The following is a 12,234-nucleotide window of genomic DNA, read 5'->3' as shown; positions in this document are numbered from 1 at the left end:
CGCTCTCCCCCAGACTCATTAGTTCAATGTGGTTTTTGTTGGTAGTTTTATCACAGCATGATAATAACTGTAAGCATTACAGCACACAGAGACATTCAAACATGCATCCCGCCAAAACAAATTTTAATGCAGCGTTAAGTGAACGTTAACGTAATAAAGACCAACATAGTTAAAGACCTTTTAAGACTCAGTGGAAACCCTGCATATGGACGACGTACAGATACTAATTTCGTGTTTTACTTAAGCCCACTCGCCAACACTGATAGAAGGGTCTCATTATGAAAATCTCTTCTGTAAACTATAGAAAATCTGTAATTTATGATTCCATTGATGTTTTTTCTCTCCTTTAGGCAACGGAAAGAGCAGAAGACAAAGTATGCTGTTTTAGACTCTCTGGACTCTTTTTTTTGTTTTTTGACCATTTGACCATTTGGGAAGGATTTCCAAGCTGTACAGTCTCGCCAATGGATCAGAGATCTGAGATGGATGTTGGCGTGGAGCAGTACCTTCATCTTCCTCATCACTCCCCCTCAAACTTACTTGGGAATCTCGTCCACAGTGCGACCCCCCCCCCCTCCCCTCTAGAAGAGACGTTTATATACTGTACATCTATATTTATTGAGAAGAGAATTTGCTGCTAAATCCAACTACTGTCTAGAATTCTAATGGACTCGGTCACTTTAATGAGAACATGCAATGTATATAGATTTCCTTTTTTTTGAAGTGGTGGTATTTTCAGTTGTTTATTTTTTTTTCATTTCCATTTTCATACATTAAGACTCCTCCACCTCAAAGCTCCTCCTCGGTGTGAGTGGATGTGTTGAGTAGCAGACGAACAGAGGGACGTCTCTGTAGCAGCTCAAAGTGGTTTGACCATGTGCTCTGAAGGTTTCTGAGGCCAGCTCTGATTTAATAACTGATCATTTTATCCTAACTGGAGGCTAATCCCAGAGAAATGCTGCCAAGCTCTGTGGAAAAAAATAAGAAAAAGAGATTTTGTTTTGTCAGATACTGGCAAAGAGTCATTCCAGGATGCTGTGGTCTGTGTTGTGACCAATGAACAAATGCAGGAGGGAAACTGGCAGCGTAGAATTATTAACAAGGGCATTAAAGGATTAGATCCGCCTCCTAAACAATCAAACTTGCGAACAACCTCATCCTCGTTCTTCCTCGCCTCAAGTCGGACACATTTTCTCCTCCGCTCAAAGAGGAGAAAGCGCAAAGTGAATTTCCGGTGTCGCAATTCGTGATGCTGCCTTCACAGATGTGTTCTCCTCCTTTCTGCCATTCCCATCTCCATCAACTGTAAAAAGAAGAATGGCTCATATGGCTACCTTTTATCTCTCTGGATTGCCTCTATCGTTGTGTTGCATGTCTGTTCTGTCGTAGGAGGAAACACACGTTCAGGGAGCATAGCTGTGGTCCTGCCCCCCCCCCCAGTGAATAAGAAACTAAAGTCAAATCTATTTAACAGTGTTACAGGAGATGTTTTGTATGATATTCTTTAACTTTATTTGTCGATCTTTGTTTATGTGTGGGATTTCACTGCAGATGAATTCCCATATTTGAGCTTTTTTTTTTTCCAGAGTCAAGAATATTAAATCTAATGTTTAAACAGAATCCATGGGTATTGGTTTTGATTTACTTTCTCAGACACAATAATAAATGACATTAAAGATCTATGTGAACTCTCATAACTCCAGGTAGGTACAGCAGGTATCCATCGTTCACTCAGCTTTTCAGTTTTCTTACAGCGTGCTACTATCTGTAAGAACTACATCACACTAAGACATTATAAAACTCACATCCTGCCAAAACATTCTCTTAAAAAAGCCAAATTTAGCAGTAGCATTAAAATGAACATTAATGTAATAAGGTCCTACCTGAACATATTTAAGACCTAGTTTGCAATAGTAAAATTTACACCGTTAAATTTAACACCTTTAAGACCCTGCAGAAACCCTGAATCAGGAGTTATGAGATTAATAACATTTGATCTAAAGTCTAAACAGATCCACGTGAACATGCATGTTGGATTTTTGCCTTCACTTGTTGTAGCTTCAGTAAAACCTGAAGTCATCCGTATTTCAGCATTCAATGCTTGGTTTATTGAAAACGACATGACGTTCTTCACAATACAAAAAATATACAGAATACATACTATATACCAAGTCCATTATAAAAAAAGAACATTACAAGCGTTACAAAGGCTCTTTTTCATTGATTTGAAATCTCGTCTTCATTAAAAGATTTGTTTGAAATAAAGAGGAAAAATAGGACAACAAGGCACAGCCGGTACTATCGGAGAAGCATAGTGCATACATTACATACAATACCACACAATGTGAAACGACCTGTTCCACACTGATGTACATTTAAGGGGACAGAAATATTTTTTTTATCTTTTTTCTTTTTTTCTTACAAGACTTAAAAAACAACAGCTCTCTGCGCAGAATGAGTGGACGACTAGCCGTTTCCTCAGCTAGCTGCACGTCACTACTGTCTGTGTTGAACAGGGTCAAGTGGAAATGTGCTGTACTTTATCACAAAGAGCCCGACGCCTCGCAGACATCACGGCGTATGGCTTTTCTTTTTTTTACCAAGTGCTTTCAACCACTGTAATCTGAAGTGCAAAACAAAAAGGTGAGGTCACATGCTGTCACAGGACTTTACTGAAGCAAAATATTGGGGAAGAGATCGCTGCTGCTACTGATGAGGAGGAGGAGGAGGAGGAGGAGGATAAAACCTTCAACCAGAGATGGATGAAGATGGGTTTTTTTCTCTTCGCAGACCCTGGATCAGGATTTGTGGGTGGTGGGGGACAGGAGCAGGGAGGAGGGTGTTCCTTCCAGGTTTGGCAGGGGGACAGGCATGTGTCCGTTGATTAGGCTGGGGAACTGTGGAGGAAGAGAAAGGGGCCGAGAGTTAGCGAGGCGGGGACGGACGCTCTATGAACGCTGCTTTCCGCTGAGGAACTGCAGCATTGTCACCGCTCTGGCTTCCTGTTTTTTTTCTTTTTCTTTTCATTGTACCTCTTCCTTTTTAGTCTCTGTCCCCTGCACCTCCACAACAGACGAAGCAGTCGACAGTGTTTGTGCACAAAGAATCCGTGTGTGTGTGTGTGTGTGTGTGTGTGTGTGTGTGTAGGGGGGTGTGGTGTGGTGTGGTGCATGTACGTTTCTCAAATGAGGAGCAGCTCTCAAACCAGTCCGCCCTGTTCAAACCGGCTCCCCTGGGCTCAAACAGGAAGTATTCACAGGATTTCCTCTCCAGCTCACAAGCGCTGAAACAGGACACCTCTGCTGGACCTGCTCACTAACGCATTGCTAGTTTCACCACCGCTACTATTTATGCAGATCTCAAAAACGTTGTTTTATAAAGTCTCTTATGTCAAGTTAATTTGAAGGTCGAGACCCAAACTCCTCATTTTAAAGGACAATATAGAGGCTTCATGGTTATTTCCTGTTGGATAAGAGAAAACAATTGTTCAATATCTGTCCAGGCTAAACAAAAACTGGTGCCAATCCTTTTATTACCTGTAATAAAAGATAAACCAGTTGTGTGTGTTTGACAGTGATTTATTTGAATCTGTCATAATCGTTATTCACGTGACTTAACAACTGCTGGGACGAACGAGGGATTTTAATTTCACCTGCAAAGTCTCACAACTTCCTGCTTGGTTTACAGTAAACAATGATCCTTTCGGCACATCCTCTGTTCTCACCTCCTGCGTGCCAGTCGCTTCATGCCCACACCTGTCAGTGTGTGTGTGTGTGTGTGTGTGTGTGCGCGTGCGTGCGAGTGTGTGCTTGTTACCTGGAACAGCGAGCTGTGGCCCTGCAGCCGGGCGGGGCTGAGCGGGGCGACTGGGCTCAGGCTGCTCCAGAAGTGGATGCCCGACAACAGCGGACTGTGAGCCAGCAACAAACCGGAGGGAGTCTGCAGGGGGGGGGGGGGGGGGGGGGGACAACACAGGAGGAGGAGAGTGAGGGAGGTTTCTTGTAAATGAGAAAAAAAAAAACAGTGAATACAACATTTTTCTCTAAAGACAAACAGAGACCCACTGGTTGCGGAGCATTTCTCTGAGGGCCTCGGGTAATGCGAAACATGCTGAAATAGTAAATGGACGTGTATTGGCGTTTTGGAAAAACAAACTGGCGGAGCAGGAAGGAAGTCTGTGCGGGTTTTTTTTTTTCTCTCCCTTCCAGAATACAGGGGTGACGTGGGGAGGCATGGTGGACAGTGGGGGTTGTTGTTGATCGGCGGGGTGGAGGGGGAGAGGGGTCCTCGAGCCCTTGGAACGCCAAGTCGAGAGAGAAAACATGTGAAATCAATTTCTCCCCCTCTCCCCCCGGTCTTCTTTCCCCCTCCCCCCCGACTTTCCCCCGTGTCACCTCAGAAGTGAGCCAGTGTTGCGGAGGGACCGGCCCTGCTCCCATTATTAATGGAATTATTGGAGCATATGGCATCACTTAGGGCCTCTTCCCGGCTCTCATAGGTCGAGCTCAGGGAAGATTTCTGTAAATCGCTTGTTTTCTTCTGATCCCACTTTTTTTGCGCTGCCCAATAAACAGATGAGAAAAAGCAAGTTTGTGAGTTCGTGGACAAACCTCTGATGTGGGAAGCTCTATTTTCCCTGACGCACCCTCAATGTAAACACATTGTTATTATTATTATAATACCTTCACCAAGGAGGTTTCATTCTGTTGGCTCTTTTCACTGAACTGATTATCAACAAACATGGTAGATGGATGGAGCCTGGTTCTCAGGAGAACCAATTATATTTTGGTGGGATGCAGATTACCGGGCCGATCCAGTTTTATGATAAATAAATCGTTTAAACTTTCAGACCACCTCCTCCTAGACGATCATGTGTTGGATTATTCGACCTTGGCGGAGGTATGTGGTCCACTGAGAGCTAGTTCTTCTTTATATTCAATTGAAATAGATCATTAATATACAAATTGAGTAATGAAAGATCAAAATGTCTGAAGTGGGTTGAATTTAGCACAAACTTTCTAGACTTGTGGCAGAAACAAACGGTCCTGTAATCTTGAGCCATCTTCTACTCGTGGTCAGTTGTTTATCACTATACAGCTAAAGACACTGAGTGCTAACACACTGAATCAGCTGCACTACTCAGACATATTTCTACCAGAACTTCTATTTGCAACACATTCTGGCAATAATCCCCGATAATAAAACAGTTCATAAACAGTTCAAATTCATATAAAACAAATCTAAATTTGCTGAGTTTGTTTAAACAACGTAAAATGCCTTCATAAAAAGCCTGAACCTATTTAAGCCTGACATACCACTTCAACTTTTTGTTACCTTCCCCTTTCTGATTCTTCAACTTCTCATGACTCAAGGGATTTTTTTGCTTCCAGCATCACGCGCCAGGTTTGTGTCGGAAGATTGTCGCTGTGTCTCTCAGAACTAAAGGACACTGACGTCATGCTCCCTCCCCCCCAATCGGCAACCAGACCACCGCACAGAGGGGATGGAAACCGATAACATCACCGAATTATTCTCTTTCTTTGTGAGATTTGATTATTATCGGACTAACTACTTCTGCTGTGGCCGGCACAGAGACATCATCTCTAGTATCCCTTAAATTATTGAGAGCAGAAATGAGAGAACTTGCATTAATGTGTCCCTGGGGAGCGACGGGGCGGATGAACATGAGCAGAGAGAGAGATCAGGGTTATCTCAGGTGTGTGCAGGTCAGCCGCCCGATCAGTGACCGAACTGATTTCATCTGTGAAACTAACATAGTGAAATGTCTCAGTGTCTGGATGTAGCCGGGCAAGAAATTGCTTCTACATTCAAAGCTTCATGTACAACAACAGAGAGGCTGCAAGTTAACCAGTTTCTTGATCTCTGAAAGTTTCCTTGCACGATTCTGGTGCCGTCTTTTTCCCTAAGTACAATTTAGGGTTAGTGATTCCTGGAATAGTGGAGGTTTTCTAAAACATTTGATTGGTCAAATATGTTGGGAAACATGTGCTGGGAAACACTTTGAACCGCTGATCATTCTCCAAATGACTAATACAGTGAAAATGTGGAGTCAGTAACGTATCTGAATCCTGTTTCTAGAAAAGAAAGAATCGATCCTGTCATACCTGCGTCCAACATGCTGCACCAACCTGAATCTGCTGATACCATGATTATGATCATTATAAGCAGTAGTATCAATTGTAAGGTTCCACAGTAAGAGAGAGAATCAGGAATGTTTAATAACTACGTATGTCTGTGAAGTGATGTAGTAATTAATCCATTTGTGCTGAGACATTTAGGCTACGTGCTTAAAACTGCATTATTACATATTTACAATTCATCAGGCTTTTCGAATCCGGATCAGAACTGTGACGTCAGTCCCATATTGAATCGTGTTACTATCTGCACTCAAAAACTGGATCTGCTCTGTCTGAACTGAAACCATCACTGGGACGAATCATCTCACCTGTGCAGTGAAGAAGGCAGGAGTGAGGGAGCCGGAGGGGAGGGCTGGGCTGTTGAGGGCGATGGAGCCGATGTCACTCCCGGCCAGCAGCAGGGACTGGGCGGAGATCTCCAGAGCTTTGGGCTTTTTGCTTTTTGGTGGGAGTCCATCTCCTTGGTTTCTGTGACTAACAGAACTACTTCTACCACTGCTGCTGCTGCCCCTCTTCTCAGGAGGCTGCAGGGCGCGCTCCCGGTGCCCAGAGGAAAGGTTGAGGGGCTGGGCGCTCTGGTCAGAGTCCTCCTCCTCTAACTCTTTGACAGCGGGGCTCCAGCTTCGGCCCGGCTGGGCGTGGGGGGAGGGCGGGGAGTGGAGCCTGGATGGCCTAGGGGACATGAAGGACTCGGGCTTGGCGGAGGGGGGGGAGCTCCTCTCATTGGTGCCAAAGCGAATGACCGAGCGCGACTCGTCCTGGCGCTCCCGCAAGGCGCGCAGCAACTCGCTCTGGTTCTGCAGCGAGCTGATGCTGAAGGAGGAGTAGAGACCCGAGTGGAGGTAGTCGTTGCGACACTGCTGCACCCCGAGGGCAGCCAGGGTCCTCCTATGCACCTCCTCCTCCCCTTCCTCTTCCTCCTCCTCCTCTACCTCCAGCTCAGGGGCCTCTCCTTCCTGGAGGGGAAACCTTCCAGACGCAAGGCCCATCTCCACCGCCTGCGGGTCCATCTTCAGGATCTCAGGGAAGGACACAAACTTATACACAAACTTCTGGCCAATCACCTTCTTAATGATGTTCTGTGAAACAAACACACATCAGTGATAAAGAGAACGTTAACAACAATATACAGTTATGTAAAACATGATGACATTAAGATATCAACGCATATTGATTATCAATGTTTCAATCCAGAGAAGGTAAACTGCCTCACTGAAACAGTTTGTGTGTGTTCCGGTGTGTTAGAGCTCTATTGTGCGTTTGATGAGAAAGAGGAAGTGGACGTGTCTATCGGGTAGACTGTGGTGAGGAGCATAACAACGGATCTGTTGTTGTTCTACACCATTTCGCAGGCTGCCTTCAGGTCCCACCACCTCTAAAAGCTGCTGGGACATGATTTGTTGTACGACCTCACGGTTCTACTTCCTGTTCCTGATCCGTACTCAGCGTATCTCACCTTGTCGTAGTAGTAGCGCAGGGCTCTGCTCAGCTTGTCGTAGTTCATGTTGGTCTTGTTCTTGCGCAGGCCCCAGAGCTTGGCCACTTCCTCCGACTTGAGGAGCTTGAACTCGCCGTCCGTGGACGTCCAACATATCAGGTGCTTGTGGCTCTGGTCAAGCAGCAGCTGCAGCAGGAACTGCCACAGGGTGATGGCACTGTCCATACCTTCAGGAAGACAGATCGGTGTGAGCAATTGGACTCAGGTGCCGAATATGCAACTTGAAAGCTCTCACTGGTTATTTTGAAGGTAGTTTTCTGACAAAAACACCCAAACTACCCGTGTAATAGTAGTTCAAGCATCCAAGAACAAGAGGAAAGCATCTCCTTGCAATCGCCTATGCCAGTTATTATCTATGTTTTATAATCCAGTCAATTAACTGTTCACTCCTCAAACCTATCGACTGTTTGAGGAGTTAGTTTAGAGCAGGAGGAGCTGATGTTTCCTCTTAATTAAATGCCTCTTTACCTGATTCTCCGCACAGACTAAATTATGCGAGTGGCTGAAGAGGGACAAGCCTGTTTAAGCTCTAACATGTGGTGTAAGAAAGAGCAGAGCGCTGATGAATAGAACAGTGTGTGTTAAAGACTGCAGTGTAATGTAGCAGCAGCGGGCAGAAGAGAGAAAAAAAACACACACATATAAGGAGGAACAACAGCTCAAGCCAGAAATATGCTGCGGTTCAACCTGGCCCTCTCTCCACAGGAAGTATGACTGGCCCAGGGTGGGTTATTCCTTTAATAGAGGAATGTGCAGCCTCGAAGCTCCTGTCTGCCGGCTAGCAGCTCACATATTAATAATTTTGTTTAAGAGAGGAGGGGCTGTTTCCGCCACCGCAGACTGTAGCACCACAAAGTGCTGAAACGGTTGGTGGATTAATCGATACGCCAAAAGACAGATCGACCGGCTAAAAGTTGTTAGGGGCAATTGGTCAGTAAGTCATTTATTGAGCTAAGATGCCAATTTAATATGTTTGACTTTTGGACTTTGGATCAGACAAAACAAGCCGAGACATTTGGGAACCGCAGAGAGATGAAAACTGGTCGGCTGCAAACTTCAACCCTGTAATGAAAAGCAAGGGTGATGCACACCCTGCATGTGCACTGTATGTAACCCATTCAGCCTTTTTTGTATTGTAACAATGCCATTTCATAATGAGATCCTTATGAAAGCATTTACACCATAAAATGAAAAAGGCTATAAGCTCTAGATTATGTCCTATATGTTCGCAAAAGTAAATGTATTGGTACGCTATATGACAATATTCTCTGACTTCCTTGTGACAACATATGATGGGGAATAATTGTAAAGTCAGAATTTATTTCTGTTGAGCTTTAACCTTGACCAATCAGCTACAAAAGTTAATCATCCGGAGATAATGTCCAAAGTACTATTCTCACCGAGTTAGGTGCAAACGTATCCGCACATTGTTGAGTTCTTTTGAACGCACACACATACACAAATGGGCAAAAGACCTGCTTTGCCCATGGGTGGATAAAAGCTGATGAGTCAAAGGTTGATCAGATTCAGTTTGTTGAAATTGGGTTAAAACATTTCTCCTTCGAGACGAATTTGCACTTAAAGATATCAGCTACAGAGCCACTACAGTCCTCAATCTACCAAATGAGCTATCAAAGGGATATGACCACAATTTTAGATAGATCTGATTAGTGGGATTGATAGACATTAGTTGCACTGGTTTCTTTTATCTGATATTTACTGTTTCATTTGATAGTTTAGCAAATTTTAGGCTGAATCGAATTGATCTTAAGTTCTTTGTGTCAGACATCTTGCTTCTTTTGTCAAATAAAAAAGGAAGCAAACCTATAGTTTTTTCTACACATATAAATGTATAGTTTCTTTAGTTCACAATATAAACATATTGTATTTTTGATGTTATATAAACATATTGTTGTATTTTTCACTTTACAAATATGAACATATTGTTGTCTTTTTGAATTGTATACATATGAACATGTTTAAATACTTTACACATACAAAAATATTGTTCTTCTGGATGACAGATATTTTTGTCTATTTTAATATTCACATACAAATATTTATGGTGTGGTTTTAGTGACAGTATGGGAAATTGTCCCCCTCCACACAGTGCTTCATATTGATGAATCGGACCTCTTTGTCATCTTGTGTTCTCTTCGGTCTAATCTGTGGATGTGCAAAGTGATTAGTTACTGATGCTCACAAAAACAATGATAACAAACTGTCCATTCAACCACTTCATACCGTATCTCTGTCCAGACAGGAGAGAGAGGGAGGGAGGGCTGAACTCACTTCCGATACACGCCATCCCCTGTGTTTTTTATCTTCCATGTGAAACTACAAACCTGTCAGAGTCAGGACTTCCTCCTATTCTACTTCCAAGGACAAATGGTGAGCGGAGGGGATCCCACAGCAGGGGATCGTTTCCCCAGTCCGGCCACACTTCCCACTAAACCCCGGAGGAAGAGGGGTCAAAAGATCCAATCATTGTCCCGTTTTTCGCAGCTCCACCCTGTAACCCCACTCTGAAACCACACTTTGGCTTTTCGACCCTTTAAACGCAAAAGTAAAGCTCGCAAACACAGGGCCACTGAGCTGACAGGCCTGCAATTAGGCCAGAAGGACTTATAAACATTCACCTTTGCAAGATGCTGCAAATAGCACAGTGGAACTCTGAAATACCCTGCAGTCACAAGTACCTCAGAGAGTGACCAGCAGGAGATGTAAGGAAACAAGGTGATTACAACCTCACGGCTGACACACGACGAGGATATTAGAGTGAGTGGCCCAACACAGGTCACACCGTGTCAGATCATCACATTTTGAGCAGCAAAAACACAGATCTTGATAAGATAAGTTGATATGTCATATGAGAAACCAATGGAGCCAATGTTTTATGCGTCTTGGATCATAATTGTGGGAGATATGGGAGGTTTGAAGTTTGTGGGAGTCCTCAGTATCTTTGGTCCTATCTTCCTTAGAAGAAGACAGGGATACATTTTTCTTATATTGTTTTGAAACCATTTTCCAGCTCCAGCTGAACACTATACTGCCCACATCTAAAAAAAATAACAGCATACATCTATATTTCAAAATTGGTCAAACTTTCATCAAAGCGAATTGATGATGTCACCAAGACCTCCAGAAAGTTTGCTCTCTGAGTCATTCAATTCTTAGAATGTTATGAGTGATCAGTGTGTGGTCAAGTGCATGCAAAAATAACAGTACTACTTTATCAATGGGCTCCCAAGACATACAACATCTCTGGCCTCATCCATTTTTAAGCCAAAACTGAACTTGTGAAAGCTGAGGTGGTGCTGAGCCTCTAAGACTGATGATGTAGTATAATGGAAATAGAGACAGACCCAATTATACCTGCAGACCTCCACAGATCATGGTTAAACTCATGCTTTGAATATCTCCTGGACACTGTTGGTGCTCTGCCCGGGGACGAGGAGCCCTGCTGCGGATGCTCTGACTGACGAGCCTCGCCGTGCGCACAAAGCCGTCCACTGTGTTGCCTGAGCGGAAACTCCTAATGAGATTAGATGTTGTGTGCAGACATTACTTAGCCATGACTAAATCTGCTCTCTTCCTGTTCGCAGACGGTGGAAAACTCAACATGGGCACATTAAGAATGAAGCCTCGACGATAGACTCCGAGGCTGCGGGCTTTCTTTGCATCGCGCCGCGTCTTTTGTTTGTTTGCTTGTGAGTTTTGTGCGGGGAGGTTTCAACACTCGTATCCGGGAGCTGAAAGTTGCGGCGGCTCTTTACGCACAGCTCAGCGGTTTGGATCGCTGCTCTGCCCCACTGACTCATTTTCAAGATGTTGCTCGGACCGGAAGACGAACACAAACCGTGCGTAAAAGTTAAAAAACGCACCCAGGCGTTCCAAGTAGCTTAACACCAGTTCAACATGTACAGTCGAGATGGCACAAGGATTAAAAAAAAAAAAAAAACGAACACGATCTCGTTATTTCACAGTTCACATCCCGCAATAAGGCACCAAAGCGCAGTTCATCACATAGAAAGAGTTCCTTTTACCTGCTCTCTGACGGTGTGTTTTCCCCCCGAGAAGCGTTACGGTGAGCCCTGGGTGATTTCTTGTTTTTCCATGCTTTACTTCTGCTCCTCACAGTTGTGCTGCGCTGAAATAGGATCCTGGGCTTTTTCTCTTTCTGAGCAGGAAGTTGGAGCAGGCAGACACAGAGCCGGCTCACTTCCTCTCCCCTACGATTCCCCAGGCAGTTTGCCGTCTGTGTAAACACACTTTTCCTCCCCTCCTCTCCTCCCGTGCCTGCCCGCTGACAGTGCGCCAGCAGTGGGCCTGCTCACACAGGATCGGCACACATGGTGATACAGAAACTCCGACTGCCCATAAACTGACATCATCACCATCGGTCCGCAGGCGAGCGCGCTGCCTTCACGTACGCCTCGTTTACTTTCCAGTCAAAGGCCAAGAGCCTCGTCGTGTTGGTTTTGGGTCTATTACACCTTCACTACTGCGTTATAGTGTGTTGCTGCACTAAACGAGCATTAGGATAACTCCATTTAAAACTAGGATGCCCCTCAGTAG

At 44.4% G+C, this 12,234-nt stretch overlaps 2 protein-coding genes across 2 annotated transcripts in view; one reads left to right on the top strand and one right to left on the bottom strand.

Annotated features, from left to right (window-relative positions):
* LOC133954803 (cyclin-dependent kinase 17-like) overlaps positions 1-1,620 on the top strand; it is a 28,889-nt gene extending 27,269 nt beyond the window's left edge. Inside the window, exon 17 of the mRNA XM_062389295.1 lies at positions 351-1,620. Coding sequence (XP_062245279.1) covers positions 351-388 — 38 coding nt within the window. The 3' untranslated portion in view covers positions 389-1,620. The remainder of the gene's footprint in view (positions 1-350) is intronic.
* Positions 1,621-2,081: 461 nt separating this feature from the next.
* LOC133954805 (ETS domain-containing protein Elk-3-like) lies at positions 2,082-12,015 on the bottom strand. Its single transcript, XM_062389297.1, has 5 exons — positions 11,703-12,015; positions 7,615-7,823; positions 6,467-7,237; positions 3,817-3,939; positions 2,082-2,897 (listed from the first exon to the last, which is right to left on the bottom strand). The coding sequence occupies exons 2-5, from the start codon at positions 7,819-7,821 to the stop codon at positions 2,799-2,801; spliced, it is 1,200 nt and encodes a 399-aa protein (XP_062245281.1). The 5' UTR covers positions 7,822-7,823; positions 11,703-12,015; the 3' UTR covers positions 2,082-2,798.
* Positions 12,016-12,234: the final 219 nt, after the last annotated feature.

This window comes from Platichthys flesus, chromosome 6, assembly GCF_949316205.1.
Source record: "Platichthys flesus chromosome 6, fPlaFle2.1, whole genome shotgun sequence".
NCBI lineage: Eukaryota > Metazoa > Chordata > Actinopteri > Pleuronectiformes > Pleuronectidae > Platichthys > Platichthys flesus.
Note: the sequence above shows the minus strand (reverse complement) of the source record. Positions and strands in the feature narration are given on the sequence as shown.